Source organism: Kogia breviceps, chromosome 2, assembly GCF_026419965.1.
Source record: "Kogia breviceps isolate mKogBre1 chromosome 2, mKogBre1 haplotype 1, whole genome shotgun sequence".
Classification (NCBI taxonomy): Eukaryota; Metazoa; Chordata; class Mammalia; order Artiodactyla; family Physeteridae; genus Kogia; species Kogia breviceps.
In genome coordinates, this window is record NC_081311.1 from 101,022,948 (window position 1) to 101,040,848 (window position 17,901).

At 40.5% G+C, this 17,901-nt stretch overlaps 1 protein-coding gene across 8 annotated transcripts in view; it reads right to left on the minus strand.

The window, feature by feature from the left end:
• Positions 1–17,901, minus strand: part of NCKAP5 (NCK associated protein 5) — a 1,012,185-nt gene that overhangs the window by 185,348 nt on the left and 808,936 nt on the right. For all 8 annotated transcript variants that reach the window (XM_067025888.1, XM_059055602.2, XM_059055601.2 and 5 more), the window contains one exon: positions 15,496–15,615. In XM_067025888.1, coding sequence (XP_066881989.1) covers positions 15,496–15,615 — 120 coding nt within the window. The remainder of the gene's footprint in view (positions 1–15,495; positions 15,616–17,901) is intronic.

Below are 17,901 nucleotides of genomic sequence, written 5' to 3' on the forward strand. Positions count from 1 at the left end.
GAGACAAAGAACAGGAAGACAGGTGCCTTCCATTAAGTAACTTAAAATTTGGGCAGGGGGTTGGGATGGGAGAGATTAAAAACTCACATCCATGAAACCATACGGAACCTCAGTCCCTCAGCCAAAGATATATCATGTAATACAGTTCTCTATATCGATAGGGCACAAACAATTCCAAGATGTAAACCACATCTGAGATCTCACTGACAACAGGAAGAGATAAAACTAAAGCAGAAACCAACCAAACAATAACAAAACTGAATGCATTAAAAAGAAGAGAGAAGCTCCCCTGGTCGTCCCAACTTCTCTAAACATAATATTGCGAAGTCTGCCTTCTACGTCTGGTGTGCACGGTGCCCTAAGGACTGCTCTCCTTCCCTTCTCTTCTTTCCCCCTCGTGGTCACTTCCTTTGTGAAGCCATCTCCTTCTGCCTTCCTTGCCGGCAAGCCTTTCCATTCTCCCCAGAGGTTCACTCAGTCACTAATTCACTCAACAGTTATCAAGGCTCGCTTTGTTAAAAGGTATGCATTGGGAGGATTCAGAGGTAAATAAGGCAAGGCCCTTGTCCCTCTGAAAGTAAAAGTCAAAGCAAGCCAAGTCCAGAGTAGGAATCGACCCTGACTTCCTTCACAGACCACGAGGACCCTCGACAATACTGCAGGCGGGAAGCACATCATGACACGTGAACCAGTAAGCCTGGGTCTTGTGCAAAAAAAAACAAAAACAGAAGACGCTCCTCAACTGATCTGGGAATGAAGAACAAACGTGAGAAAAAAAACTGTAGCATACTTACCAAGTCACATATTAATACAGACTGGGACCTGGTGAGCCAGGTGTGTGTGGGGACTGAGGGGCAGTGGTGCTTATTCCAGCACCGCTGCCAAAGCCTATAGTTGCAGAAACAGGACCGGAAGCATGCCTTCATGCACAGACTGTCCCTTCCGGCTGGCACGTATGCTCTCCCTTGTCCACTTTACAAGCTCCTCTTCATTTGTTTAGACACACGTAGAGGCACTATTTCCTCTGTTAAGTCTTCCTCAGGCCCCTCGCGCAACAGAATTAGCCTCCAGCCCTACCCTGCCCCCCACCAAGTGCCCCTCACCAGAGCACTCTGCTCTGCATGGCATTTGCAGGCCACAGCTGTTGAGGAAATGCATTTTACTCCTGAATCCCCGGCACCAACAGACTCTTGGTGCCCCCAGGTGGTTAACTGAATGAAGAGGAGTGGCCGCGGGGGGCGTGAGGGTAGAGGCCAAATAGCATTTTGAACGGGGGGAGTGGCATACAAAACGGAACAGGTGAAGGAACACCTATGTCATGCTGTGTGGAGCGAGGGTGTTTCTGCTTGGCTGGAGTATTCGTGTCAGGGAAAAGAGACGAGTGAGGCTGCGGAAGGTAAAGGAAGCTGACAGAGGGCCTTGGGTGCGTCCCGCAGAGGAGAAAACCACATCCGCCGTAACCCTGCAGATTCTTCATCTTCTCTGCTGCTCTTACTTGCTCCCAAGCCAACCTCGTGTGAGGCATCTCCTCACTGGAAGCCCTGCCCTGCAGGAGTTGTGTGATCGTTCAAAGGGTCCCCGATTTCTCAGAGATGCCACTTTCTGTACCTCAGACAAGTTAATGTCCTTTCCAGGGCTCAGTGTGTAAGAGAGAATCCCTGCTGCACATTCTCCGTGTGTCTTCATGGCTGGCAGATGCCCACAAGGAAGCCAGCATGGCCCTCTGATCACGCGGGATGACAGATCGCTGCTGGTGGCTGCTCTGCCATCTGGATGGACCCTGGCAGTCCTCAGCATCCCTGAAGCATCACCGGGCTGCTCCTCCTGTTGCTCTTTCTAAATGAGATAGCAGGTCTACAGGACAGGGCTGGAGGCTGCCTCTGTGGCCAGCACACAAGCAGCTCAAGGCAGAGCTGATCAGTTTTAGAAACTCATAAGGCAAATGCACATCCTCGTATGGGAAGCCAGGTAGCTGCTCTAAACTTGTGCGGATTTTCCTGCCTTTTCCCTTGACTCTTTCATGGCTTGTGGCTCAAGAGAGGCACAGATCAATCAGAATGAAACCCTTCTATACCAGAACTCAAGACCCACTGTTCCATCCTTCACCCAGTCCCTCCCGCACTGACCTCCTCCTCCTCCCTTATTGCTTTCCATATTATTCCAATGCCCTCTTAATGATTTCTTCTTTTCATCTCACTTAACTGTACGTATTTTGAAGGTACCCAAAAGGCAGATAGGTAGACCTTTTAAAAAGCAAAATACATACATTTAAAAATGTTTACCATGGCTGGCATTTTCCAATTTCTCTGAATGGCCAAATACCCTAGAGGAGATGTCTTTGGCCTGGCTGTTTGATTGTGCAATTCCGGGTACTCCTGTGAGGCTGTGCTCATTATGCAATGGCAAGTTCCAAGGTAGCGAAGAATGTAAATGCCTAAAAAGCTTTGCTTCTCAGAAATAAATAAAAGGATTAAAAATATGAACTGGGCACCTAGGTACAGTGGATTGATACAAAAATACACATAAGCAGACAGAAAAAGGCATGGTCTTCAAACCAAGAATATTACAATCTTATTGTCATTAGAAGCATCTCCCTCAAGGGTGATGTCATCAAGATGGTGACATAGGTCATTCCTGAATTCAGTCCCCTTCACTAGAAGACCAGCTAGTGACACCAACATAAGCAAGACACCACTGTGAAAATCCCAGAAGACGGCGGTGAGCCGGCAGCACCCCTCGGGACCACAGAGATCACGAAAGACCTCATTAGAAGGGTAAGAGGAACGGCTGGACTCTAATCCCATCACCCCTCCCTCAGGATGACACAGAGGCACACTGAGAGGGCCCCTGGGGCCTATGGTTTCTCTAGCGGGACACAAAGAGCCCAAGGTGGACATCCACCTTCCCAGCATTGTGGGTCACCCCTGGGAGGCCCATTTGGGTTCCCCCCATGGGGACCACAAGGAAGCTGCAGGGCCTGACACTGGAGATCACATCAAAGGGGGGCAGGGCTTACAGTAACCAGCACTGACGTCTGGGCAGACTAAGTTCCTCCTCACGGTGGAGGAGGAGATCCCAGCCAGTGGCTTTGCCCAAGCCAAGCTGGTGACCCCCTGTGGCCAGAGTACTTGATGCACAATTCTGCCTGATTTGATCCCCAAACAACAAGCAATGCTGGCCTTCAGGCCTGTTCTGCTGCACCACCTGGCCAGGGAAGTAGGCTGCTACCCCCACCTACTGTTGAGTATAGCCCTCAGTCTTGCCTGATCAGGAAGCATAACCAGAGCACCTGGGAGGCTAAGTGGCCCACGCTATAGATGCACTTACAGGGGCACCTGAGCAGAAAACCCAGTCAGTAGATCTGTCCATCTGCAGAATCAAGTCAGTGGCTCTGCCTGAACAGGTAGCTCAGGGGACAGTTTTGCCTGGCCTTGGTCCCCAGACAGTAAGCCACTCCAGCAGTTCTATGACTTTGGCCAGGCAGGGAAGTAAATTTGCAGGCGCCCTTAACTACTGAGTATAGTGCCCAACTAGGAAGCCTGACCAGCGAATGCAAGCAACTGTGGAGTCCATTCTACAGCTGCACTTGGGAAAAGAACCAAGCCAGTAGTCCTAGCCAACTGTTCCCAGCCAGTGGCACCCCTGAACTCAGAGCTTGGGCAGTGGCCTCCCCCAAATAGAGACCCTGATAGCAAGCCCCACTTCTAAGGATGCTACCAGCTGACTCATCAGAACCCCAAGATGAGCTGACAGGTGAAGGACTGCCTCTGCCCAAGTGAATCTGTAAAGTCTGGAAGAGGAAACTGCTTTCTCAAATGCACAGATACCAATGCAAAGATTCAAGGATTACAAAGAATCAGGTAAACATGATGCCATCAAAAGAAACTAATAAAGCTCTAATAACTGACCCTGAAGAAATAGAGATCTATGAACTGTCTGACAAAACATTCTGAATAACCCTCTTCAAGAGGTTTAGTAAACTACAAGATCACACAGACAACTAAATAAAATTAGAAAAATAATGCATAAATGAAATGAGAAGTTCAACAAAGAAACAGAACCCATCCAGAAAACCAAACAGAAATCCTAGAGCTGAATAATACACTGACTGAACTGAAGAATTCAATAGAGAACTTCAGCAGCAGACTCAACCAAGAAAAATAATAAATCAGCTAATTAGAAAATAAGTCATTTGAAATTATCCAGTCATTTGAGCAACATAAAAAAAAGAAATGAATAAAAAGAAAAAAAATGTTTAAAAACCTATGGGGTTTAGGGGACACACTCAAGAAAAACAATATATGCATTATGGTTTCGGACTGTTTCTGCTGGAATGAACCTGTAAAACCTGGAGTAGGTGACCATTTATTCAAATGCACAGCCAAGAATACCAGAAATGAAGGAGAGATAAAGACCTTCCTGAACAAATAAAAGCTGATAAACATCACCACCAGACATGCTTTATAAGAAATGCTACAGGGTGTTCTTCCAGAGGAAATAAAATGATGCTCATTAACACCATAAAAGTATATGAATGTAGGTTAAAAACTCACTGGTAATAGTAAATATATAAGCAAAGCCAGATTTTCTAATATTGTAATGGTGCTCCATAGTTCACTTACAACTCCAGCTTAAGACATTAAAGAAAAAAGTATTAAAAATAACCATAACCACAGTAATTTATTATTGATACACAATATAAAAATATGTAAATTGTAACATTAAACATAAAATGTGAGAAGGGAGAAGAAAAAGTGTATGTATGCTATTGAAGTTAAGTTGTTCCCAGCTTAAAACAGGATGTCATAAATAGAAGATATTTATGTAAGTATCATGATAACTACAAAGGAAAAACCTGTAGTAGTTACACAAAAGATTACAATAAACAAAGCATACTGCTACAAAAAGTCATCAAATCACAAAATAAATCAGTAAGATAAGAAGGAAAAAAAAAGAAGCAAGGAACAAAGGTTTAACAACACAATCAGAAAACAATTAATCAAATGGCAGTGATAAGTCCTCACCTATCAATAATTACTTTAAATGTAAGTGGATTAAATTCTCCAATCCAAAGACACAGAATAAAATTTTTAAAAATCCAACAATATGCTACTTACAAGAGACTCACTTTAGTTTTAAAGATATACACAGCCTGGGAGTGAAGGGATAGAAAAAGATATTTCAAACAAATGGTAACCAAAAGAAAGCAGAGTTAGCTATATGTGTATCAGACAAAATAGACTTTAAGCTGCAAATGCTCAAAAGAGACTAAGAAGGTTATAGTATGATGATAAAGGGGTCAGTCCACCTAGAATATATAACAATTATAAATATTTATGTAGCCAACATTGGAGAATCTAAATATATGAAGCAAAGAGTAACAGAAGTAAAAGGAGACATAAACAGCAATAAAGTAATAGTTGGAGACTTTAATATCTTACTCTCAAAAATGGATAGATCATCCAGCAGAGAATCCATAAGGAAACAGTGGATATGAATAACACTATAAATCAAATAGACACATACAGAAAATAGACACATAACAGACACATACAGAACATTCCATTCAACAACACCAAAATACACATTCTTTTTAAGTGCAAACAGAACAATTTCTAGGATAGATCATATGGTAGGCCACAGAACAAGTCTTAGTAAATTTAAGAACATTGAATCATACCAAATCTTTTCCAAACACAATGATATGAAACTAGAAATCAACAACAGGACAAAAACAGGAAAATTCACAAATATTTGATACATGGATCTTTTAAAAAAAACACACTACTGGGCTTCTCTGGTGGCGCAGTGGTTGAGAGTCCACCTGCTGATGCAGGGGACACAGGTTCATGCCCCAGTCCAGGAAAATCCCACATGCCATGGAGCGGCTGGGCCCGTGAGCCATGGCCACTGAGCCTGCGCGTCCGGAGCTTGTGCTCCGCAACGGGAGAGGCCACAACAGTGAGAGGCCCGCGTACCACAAAAAAAAAACCCGACAACACACACTCCTGAACAACCAAGGGATCAAAGAAGAGATGAAAAGATAAAAAAGTATCTTGAGACAAATGAAAATGGAAACACAACATAAAAAAACAAGATGCAGCAAAAGCAGTTCTAAGAGGGAATTTTACATGGAAAAACACATACATAAAAACAAAAGAAAACTCTCAAATAAATAAACAAATTTTATACCTCAAGGAGTTAGAAAAAGAAGAATAAATGAGGCCCAATAGTAGCAGAAGGGAGGAAATTTTAAAAAAGAGGAGAAATAAACAAAATAAAAAATAATAGAAAATATTAACAAAACTACAGAGTTGGTTTTTTGAAAAGATAAACAAAACTGACAAACCGTTAGCTAGACTAACCAAGAGAAAAACAGGACTGAAATAAATAAAATTATAAATGAAAGAGGAGACATTACAACTGATACCACAGATGCAAAGGATAATAAGAAACTTTTTTGAACAACTATATGCCAACAAGTTGGATAATGTAGAATAAATTGAAAAATTCCTAGAAACAAACAACTTACCAAGAATGAATCATGAAGAAACAAAAACTCTAAACAGACTAAGAATGAGTAAGGAGATTGAATCAGTAACCATAAACCTCCCAACAAAAAAATGCCCAGGACCTGATAGTTCACTGGTAAATTTTTACCAAAGATTTAAGAAGAACTGATGCCAAATCTTCTCAAACTCTTCCAAAAAATTGAAGAGGAGGGGCACACTCCAAAATTCATTTTATGAGGCCAGCATCACCCTGATACCAAAGCCAGATAAAGACACTACAAGAAAAGTAAACTACAGGCCAATATTCCTGATGAATATAGATGTAAAAATTCTGAACAAAGTACTAGCAAACTGATTTCAATAGCTCATTAAAAGGGTCATACAGCAAAGTCAACTGGGATTCATCCCTTGGGTGCAAGGATGGTTCAACATATGCAAATCAGTAAGTGTGATTATATCACAATAATAGAATTTTTTTTTTTTTTTTTTTTTTTTGTGGTACATGGGCCTCTCACTGTTGTGGCCTCTCCCGTTGCGCAGCACAGGCTCCGGACGCACAGGCTCAGCGGCCATGGCTCATGGGCCCAGCCGCTCCGCGGCATGTGGGATCTTCCTGGACCGGGGCACGAACCCGTATCCCCTGCATCGGCAGGCGGATTCTCAACCACTGCGCCACCAGGGAAGCCCAATAGAATTTTTAAAATCCTATGATCATCTCAATAGATACAGAAAAAGCATTTGACAGAATTCAACGTTCATTTATAATAAAAGCTCAACAAACTGTGTAGAGAAGGAATAGACCTCAACATAATAAAGGCCATATATGATGAGTCCACGGCTAACATCATACTCAGTGGTGAAAAGATGAAAGCTTTTCTTCTATTAGGTACAAGACAAGGGTGCCCAGTATCACCACTCCTATTTATCATGGTACTGGAAGTTCTAGTAAGGGCATTCAAACAAAGAAAATAAATAAAAGACATTAGAATCAGAAAGCAAAAAGTAAAATTGTCTCTATTTGCAGATGATGTGATTTTATATATAGAAAATGTAAAAACCTCATAAAAAACTTTTAGATAATCATGAATTGAATAAAGTTGCAGGATGCAAAATCAACATACAGAAATCAATAGCATTTCGATACACTGACAACTAATTATCTGAAAAAGAAACAAGAAAAACAATCCCATTTATAATAGCATCAAAAAGAATAAAATACTTAGGAATAAATCTAACCAAGGAAGTGAAAAGTCTCTACAATGAAAACTATAAGACACTGATGAAAGAAACTGAAGATGACACAAATAAATGGAAAGATATCTTATGTTCATCAATTGGAGAAATTAATATCATTAAAATATCCATACTACCTAAAGCTGTCTATAGGTTCAGTGCAACCCTTATCAAGATTCCAGTGGCATTTTTTACAGAAATAGAAAAACAATCCTGAAATTTGTCTGGAATCACAAAAGACCCTGAATAGGCAAAGGAGTCCTGAGAAAGAAGAACAGAGCTGGAGATATAACACTGGCTGACTTCAAACTGTGTTACAAAGCAATAGTAATCAAAATAGTATGGAAATGGCATAAAAACAGACACATAGGGCAATGGAACAGAATCAAGAACCCAGAAATAAATCCATGCATAATATGGTCATTAATATTTGACAGGGGAGCCAAAAATACTCAATGGAGAAAAGACAGTCTCTTCAATTAATGGTTCTAGGAAAACTGGATATTCACAGGTAAAAGAATTAAACTAAACCCCTATCTTACACCAGTCACAAAAAATTAACTCGAAATGAATTAAAGGCTTAAATGTAAGATATGAAACAATAAAACTCCTATAATAAAAACATAGGGGAGGGCTTCCCTGGTGGCGCAGTGGTTGAGAGTCTGCCTGCTGATGCAGGGGATGCAGGTTCGTGCCCCGGTCCAGGAGGATCCCACGTGCCATGAAGCAGCTGGGCCCATGAGCCATGGCCGCTGAGCCTTCGCGTCTGGAGCCTGTGCTCTGCAGCGGGAGAGGCCACAGGAGTGAGAGGCCCACGTACCGCAAAAAAATTAAAACAAACAAACAAACATAGGGGAAAAAAAACCTCCTTGACATTCATCTTGGCAATGATTTCAAGGATGTGACACCTACCACAGGGAGATCACCTCTGTGCTTTGTGACCGCCTGGGGGGGTGGGAAAAAAAAAAAAAAAAAGGATGTGACACCTAAAGCTCAAGGAACAAAAGCAAAAATAAACAAATGGGACTACATCAAACTACACAGCTTCTACACAGCAAAAGAAGCAATCAACAAAATAAAAGGCAGCCTACAGAATGGGAGAAAATATTCTCAAACCACACATCTGATAAGGGGTAATATCTAAAATAAATAAGGAACTCATACAACTCAATAGCAAAGTATCAAATAACCCAATTAAAAAGTGGACAAAGGACCTGAATAAGCCTTTTTCCAAAGAAAATATTCAAAGAGCCAACAGGAACATGAAAGGGTGCACAAGATCACTAACCATCAGCAAAATGCAAATCAAAACCACATATTACTTCATACCTGTTAGAATGTATTATCAAAAAAACAAGAGATAACAAATGCTGGTGAGGATGTGGAGAAAAAAGAGCCCTTGTACACTCTCGGTAGGAAATGTAAATTGGTGTAGCCACAGCAGTAAACAGTATGGAGGTGCCTCAAAAAATTAAAAAATAGAACTACCATATGATCCAGCAACTCCAGTTATGGGCATAAACTCAAGGTAGATGAAATCACTATCTCAAAGAAGAGATTATCTGCACTGTCATGTTCACTGCAGCATTATTTATAGTAGCCAAGACATGGAAACAATCCAAGTCTCCACTGATGGATAAATGGAAAAAGAAAATGTGATATATATGATATATATTTTATGTATATATAAGATATAAATGTATTTTTTATATATATATGTAATAGAATATTATTCAGCCATAAAAAAGAATGACATCTTGCCATTTGTGACAGCATGAATGGACCTGAGGACATTATGCTAAGTGAAATAAGTCAGACAGAGAGAAGTAAAAACTGCATGATCTCACTTACACATGGAATTTTTTTTTAAAAAAGAACTCATAGAAAGAAAGAACAGATTGGTGGGGGTGAGGAGTTGGGGAAACTAATAAAGGGGATCAAAAGGTATAAACTTCCGGTTATAAGGTCAATAACTTCTGGAGATGTAATGTACAGCATGGTGACTCTAGTTATTAATACTGTATTGAATATTTGAAATCTGCCAAGAGATCTTAAAAGTTCTCACCACAAGAAAAAGAAATCTGTACATAGTGACAGACATTAATTAGACCTATTGTAATGTCCATTTTGCAGACACTATAAAACTCCTAGAAGAAAACAGAGGCAGAACACTCTCTGACATCAGTTACAGCAATCTTTTTCAATCCATCTCCCAGAATAATGGAAATAAAAACAAAAAAAACCAAATGGGACCTAATTAAACTCAAAAGCTTTTGCACAGCAAAGGAAACCATAAACAAAACTAAAAGACAACCCACAGATTGGGAGAAAATATTTGCAAATGACGGGACCAACCAGGGATTAGTATCCAAAATTTACAAACAGCTCATGTGGCTTAATATCATCAAAACAAACAACCCAATCAGAAAATGCACAGAAGACATAGGTAGACATTTCTCCAAAGAAGACATACAGATGGCCGAGGGGCACATGAAAAGATGTTCAACATTGCTAATTAGAGAAATGCAAATCAAAACTACAATGAGATATCACCTCACACCAGTCAAAATGGCTGTCATAAAAAAATCCACAAACAATAAATGCTGGAGAGGGTGTGGAGAGAAGGGAACACTCCTACACTGTTGGTGGGAATGTAAATTGGGGCAGCCACTATGGAGAACAGTATGGAGGTTTCTTAAAAAACTAAAAATAGAGCTACCATATGACCCTGCAATCTCACTCTTGGGCATATATCCTGAGAAAAACATGGTCTGAAAGGATAAATGCACCCCTATGTTCACTGGAGCACTGTTTACAATAGCCAAGAAATGGAGGCAACCTAAATGTCCATTGACAGAGGAATAGATAAAGGAGATGTGGTACATATATACAATGGAATATTACTCAGCCATTAAAAAGAATGAAATAACGCCATTTGCAGCAGCATGGATGGACATAGAAATTGTCATACTGATTGAAGTAAGTCAGACAGAGAAAGAGAAATATCGTATGATATTGCTTATATGCGGAATCTAAAAAGAAATGATACAAATGAACTTATTTATGAAACAGAAAGAGACTCACAGACTTAGGGAACAAACTTATGGTTACTGGGGGGAAGGGTGGGGGGAAGGGACAGTTAGGGAGTTTGGGATTGACACGTACACACTGCTATATTTAAGATGGATAACCAACAAGGACCTACTGTATAGCACAGGGAACTCTGCTCAATGTTATGTGGAAGCCTGGATGGGAGGGGAGTTTGGGGGAGAATGGATACACGTATATGTATGGCTGAGTCGCTTTGCTGTGCACATGAAACTATTACAACATTGTTAATTAGCTATACTCCAATATAAAATAAAAAGTTAAAAATAAATATTGAATTAAATGTTAAGCCATCAAAGTATACACTGACTATGTATTATGAATGGTGATAATATCTGTGGGAGGGTAAAATGCAACATTCAGCATAATTGCTGCCCTCAAGGAGATTCCTATTTAGGTGAAATAAAAGTTAACATGAAATCCCTAGTTATGGGAGTTGCACTGCATGACCTCCACCCTCAGTACCATGTGACTCTAGGATGCCATAACTGCATATGAAATTAAGTAAAATAAAGATGCAATGAACGAAAAATACATCAGAAGCACAAAGAGAATTTTAAAATCATCTCATCTCATCTGAAATAATATAAAACAAAACACTAGCCAAAAAAAGTCAACGCTCTCGGAAGTGACAGCAAAGTTTTACACCTTGGTTCTAAGCTGTCAGATTCTCAACTGTTTGTGAGAATAATCTACACTATAACATTCTTTTCTTTCTATCTTGGCCCAAGGATATGAGTATAGGACCCTTTGAAATATCAGATAAAAAGGAGAAGAATAAACTGTATTAGGCGGAAAATATGAGAATAATGTCCTATCAAGATGACAATAACACAGCGTCCAAAGCAAGACAAGAGCAGAACATACAGGAGAGGGGAAAATCTTGGATGCCACAGATCAAGAGCCTTTCAGAAATGTGTAAATATAGTAGGCGATTACACTGCAGAAGCCCTCTGAACTGATTTGAGCACAGGTGGGCCCGTTAATCAAAATGTCTGTCAGAGTACAGAATCAGAAAAATGTTCCTCTTGTCCATTTGTATTCCATGTAGAGGGAGCACAGACAGGAAGTGAAAGGAAGGAAGTGGACCCTGACCATGGATTTAAATCCCCAGTTTGTCAATTACCACTGGGTGACACAGCCTCTTTGTGCCTAAGTGTCCTCATCTGTAGAATGGGTATAGAGATAGTTCCTACATGACAGCACTGTAATGGAGATAAATTGGTGAACACTATAAAGGTTGTAGAACACTATCTAGCACTTCTTTTTTTTTTTTTGGTAGGGCCAGCCCCTAGGGATCATATTATCAGAGTCCTCCAATGTCTTTTTCTTTTTTTGCATCAAACACATGCTTTATGCATTGTCTATGATTTCTAGGTTTTGTTTTTCTTAATAGTGGCACAAGAACTTAAAAACACCTGAGAAGCAATTTGCACGCAGAATGCCTCTACATTTAATACAATTCCCCATCTCCCGCATTTTTTTTTTTTTTGCAGTTACACACCTATATTTCATTTGATCACAAACATTTTTAGGGACGTGCCCTTATAGTGTTTTTGAAGCACTCAACTTTATTTTACAGAAACAATTCTTTTTGCACCACATTTCATCAGTTTATAAAGTAGTTAAAAATTTTATAATCACCATGACAAGTACTAGTCACGTGAACATACTGAGTTACAAACATAACTCATTCATGGTGGAAATTCAACTCAACTGGTAAGAGAATTAAGTACTCTTAGTAGAGAGTTTCAACTAGTTGTCAATGTTTCGTAAATTGAGAGAGTAATCTAATATAATTTACAAGAGGAAATGGTGAGCATTGGTTAATCTGGCCAGTGAGTTCAAATAAGGTTGTTACAGACTCCGGTTCCGTTAAGAATGTTACTTTTAGATTTTATCTGCTATACTGGTTTCTTAATCCATTAGAATTTAGCTCAAGTTTTTGATTTCAAAATGGAGGCCCTTATTAATCTGATTTGTTTCCACCCATAGTCCCAGAGATGCTTTTCTGGAAACTGGAATCAACAGAGAAGTTTATGGCCATTCTTAAGATTTTAAATTTCAGGTTAGGTTTCTTTTCTTTCCCATCATGGGCTGGTTCCCTTTGTAAGTTTCCCAGAATCTGTCAACGAATCCTTAGAACTATCCCTTTTTCTTCCTCCTATATCAGAATTTGCTAAAGAATATCCATGTAACCTCTTATTCTCTGTTTTTGAGGGACAAATAATTAGCTATTTCCTACAAGTTCTTTTCTTTTCTACTACTTACAATGTTATCTACTAAAACCACAATGTGTTCAACAATCTTCTTTCTGTATTTCTCTTCAGGTGGCTACTTAGATTGTAGAGAATCATTAGGCTGTATTCAGCAGATGACAACTAATGCAGTTTTTTAAGATACACAGAAACCTACTTAGAAATCTTCTGTACTGAATCTCCAGTCCACGGGCAGAAGCTGTAACATCTCTCATACTCGGGACCAGGCACACCGGTGGGTTTGCTGTGCTCCCCAGCCACATCCTCAAACAAACTGGGCTGGACCAGCATGGCTGCATAGTTCCAAAGCCTCCACACAAGACAGGAAACATTCAGAAGAAGAGGTAGGGGTATAAACCTCTCTTAGGTGTACATAAAATAACTCCCCAACTTGCAGAATGAACCTGGGTCATTTAATCATTATTCCATTCAACAAATAATCACAGAGCTTCCACAGGTGCAAAGCAAGCTCAAACTGCTTTCACTTTAGCCAGTGCTCCATGGTAAGTATCTGTGCCACCAGAAAATAAAAAAATCACAGGTCATATAATGAACAGACCACCTGAAAAACCAGCAACTTTGTCTATGACTGCGAGCCCTTAGATGTTAGCGGGCAGTCATCATCCTTGCTATTATTCTACGTCACAGAACTACTATCAGCCCATCTTTTACAAATTCCATTTAAATTAGAATGGCTCCTGGAAGTGAGGTCTATCTGGGGAGAAACAGTGTGTTGGCTGAAGACACACAAGGAGTAAACACTGAGTTCTATTGTTAGCGCAAACACCATCCCCTGCCAGTTGGGTATGTATTTATGAAATTTGTGTCAGCCAATGAAGAAGCTTAAATATCTATGGAACGTGTGTTCACTGTGGAAATGAACCATCATGATTCACAAACAGGGACTGTAGATCCTTAAAAATTGTTCCAGAAAAGCCTCAAGTTAAAACACGTAAAATGGAAAAATTCATGAACGTGCAATTAGCTGTCAAAAGCAATTACAATACTGGATCTTGATTATAAGAGAGCAAATGAGATACAACTTTTAACAGATGCAAGATTCTCTCTGACCAACATTTATTGTGGCCAGGATCAGGAAACAGAATAGAGATAGATGATTTTTTTTCCACACAATTTATGAGTCATAAATTATGAATTATGCGCTAATAGATAAAGCAGAGAGAAAATTAATTTAAGAGATGAGATCTATTTTACAATTCAGAGAGCTCTTTTCTTTTCATCGGGGGCGGGGAGGGGGGGATTACATTTTGATGTGTGGTTTTACCAAACATCTTTCTTTCTCTGAAATGAACTGCAATTTCTCATTATTTCCCTGAGGAGTCAGGGAAAGATGTCTGTGCCAAAGTTCAGAGGGTAAATTAGCAACACTGTCTCAACCATCTGGAAAAGTGCTGAACTTTCTACCATGATGGAAATGTTCTATACAAACACTGTCTAATATGGTAGCTGCCGGCCATGTGTGGCTTTTCAACACTTGAAATCTGACTAGTTTGACATAGAAAGTTAATTTAAATTAATGTTTAATTTCAATAGCACCACATGGCTAGTGGCTACAGGTGACAGGCTAGTCTAGAGGGTATCTCTGTCTTTCCCCTTTCCTTTAGTCAATCAGACAAAGGCAGCTGGGGGTTATCCTTTACAAACTTGGAGCTTGTTTGAGCAAATATGTACATTAATAACATTAAAAAAATTAGGAAACAGCAAAGATCAGCCTTCTAGACCCCTTTGCCAATCCATGTGTCTCCCTACAGTCAGATATATTTTCTAGTGCTTTCTCAGGGGCAGCTTCAAAATGATTCAAATGGTTTGCCTTTCCACGACTTTCCCTGTTGTGAAGGCAACTGAAAGAGTTTGGTGAGAATGCTTAGACGAAGAGAACCTGTAAAAGACAGAGGCGGAGTGGAGGAAGTATTAGGTTGTGAGGAGGCAGGCTGCACAGAGAGAGATATGAAAGCACAACAAACCCCAGCTGTAGTTCTGCTTACAAAGAGTTTGAAATGAAGAAATGTACTTCGGCATTACATAAAACTCTGCCTTGCTTATCATGGAGTGCAAGACTACTAATACTTGTCCCCAAAGCAATCAATTATTTGCTGACTCCGTTCCCCGGTTTCACCTGATAACTCTGATTGCTTCCTTTTACCTGTTTATTATTTGTTGATGCATTTCTTTATCACAATTAGATTTAAAGAGTCAGAGATTTAAGAGACATTCCATTTTAATGACATCTCTTGACAGGGGAGACAATGGAGGTTCTGATGCAATATGTCTTGCCCATGGAGACAGTGGTACCTTTTGAACTTACCTCACTTCCTGTCAATAGCATTTCAGTAGCTAAGATTGTTTTGCACAGAAACACATACCTGGAGGAGCAGATCAGAAGTTGGTCTGACTCGCTGTTGGAAAAGGATGCTTAGCGTTCGATTCTGTTGTTCCAAATCAAACACTCTTGTTTTCAACTTTACACATTCCTCCCTTAGATCCTGCAACAAACACATTGAAAGAAAAAAAAACTCTTATTACCGTAAGACACTTTTGCATATCATCACTATATTTCATCTGATATTTCAGGCACATTAGTAAAAAATAGTATTTTAAACATTCAAGCCCCCTAGAAATAGATCACACACAATGTTTTCTTCCACAGCCCACTGTCTGATAGAACTGTTATGTTCAGGGAGGACCTACTTAAAAAAAAAAAAAGCACCTTGAAATCAGAAATGCATTAATCTAGCATGCTATTTTTGAAGATGGTAAATCTCAGCAATATAAAATCAATTTAAGTTTCCACCTATATAATTGGCTTTTTCACTGTCTTCATAAAAGCAACCATAAAGCACAAACCAGAGGACAATGTTTTTACAGTGAATAGAAATTTGATCAACTAAAGAAACTATCACTTTTATTCTTTAACATCTTTTTTTTTTTTTTAAACGTTTTTCTATTTTTTGTGGTACGCAGGCCTCTCACCGTTGTGGCCTCTCCCGTTGTGGAGCACAGGCTCCAGACGCCCAGGCCCAGCGGCCATGGCTCACGGGCCCAGCCGCTCCGCTGCATGTGGGATCCTCCCGGACCGGGGCACGAACCCACGTCCCCTGCATCGGCAGGTGGACTCTCAACCACTGCGCCACCAGGGAAGCCCCTCTTTAACATCTTTATTGGAGTATAATTGCTTTACAATGGTGTGTTAGTTTCTGCTTTATAACAAAGTGGATCAGTTATACATACACATACGTTCCCATATCTCTTCCCTCTTGTGTCTCCCTCCCTCCCACCTTCCCTATCCCACCCCTCTAGGTGGTCACAAAGCACCGAGCTGATCTCCCTGTGCTATGCGGCTGCTTCCCACTAGCTATCTAATTTACGTTTGGTAGTGTATATATGTCCATGCCACTCCCTCACTTCGTCACAGCTTACCCTTCCCCCTCCCCATATCCTCAAGGCCATTCTCTAGTAGGTCTGTGTCTTTATTCCCATCTTACCCCTAGATTCTTCATGACCTTTTTTTTTTTTTTTTTTCCCCGAGTCTGTCATACAGAGAGAAGTAAGTCAGAAAGAGAAAAACAAATACCATATGGAAACTATCACTTTTGATGGAAGCTTCCTCTGTCGTTTGTGGAAACGAGTTGAAATTCTCAATGCGGCTGCTAACTGAGTCAGGGATGCATTTAGACGGAGTGAAGCAACTGTGAAGTGAAGGCTTATAAGGCCACTTGAAACATGCCCATCCTCTGAACTAGTGGATTTCCATATCTTTTGGGGTGTTCTGGTCTTAGTGTTGGGGAAGAAGTAGAAGAACCATACCTCAGCATCCCCTTAGAGCAGCTCTTTTGAATAGTTCAAACACCCAGGAGAGCTCTTCCCCAGTTTTCATGAGGGGGGTTGATATGCGGGAGCTTTAGGATGCTCTAGAATCCCACACAGGAGCTGCCTTCCAAGTTAACTTGTGAAAAAGACAGTACTTACACTGACATGTCTACACCCTCTTTGGCGGGGTTCAAGGAACACCAGGTAGAATAAAGCCCCAAGGCAAGGTTCTTCAAAAGCTGACCCTTTTCTACATTTCAAACTTTATCTTACACTGTTTCTTGATTTGAAAAAAAAAAGGTTTCTGCTCTTACCATGCTCTTACCCTGTTCTTTAACAAGGGTCTGCCTGTTCTTGAAAGCACCAGGCATTCTGCCTCCTTCCCCCTCCCCGACCTCCCTTTTTCTTCTCATACACCTCCTCCTTCTGGCCCAAGTTTGGCTCTTCGGCTGACATCCAGTTCAAATTCTGTTTCCTCCCTGACGCCTTTATCTATCTGCTTCCTTTTCTGAACTTCAGTAAGCCCTCAATGCCTCTTCTATGACATTCAGCGAATGTGAGATACTGCTTTGTGTTGATTTGCTTTCATGCTCTGGACTAATCTTGTCAATTAGATGACACGTTCCTCAAAAGGCATGCGAAGATACTCGCAGAAACACCAGCACAAACGTATTGTTCTGACAGTTTTCCTTCACCACCTAGCACAGCACTGCACAGAGTAGTAGGAGCTTGATAAAACTGTGTGATGATTTTGTTAAAGGGGTTAATGATGATAAGCTCTATTCTCTCGTGATGGTGTGATAAAGAGAGTTTCAAGTTTCTCAACACTGCTAGCGTGTCTACCTATGTATTCTGAGGTGGGGCAGCTACGGGCCTCACTTAAGGCTCTGCAAGCAAGACAGGGTGCCAGTCCACAGCTCTGCTCCCCAGGACCTAAACAGCAGTCACAACGGTAAGTGGGC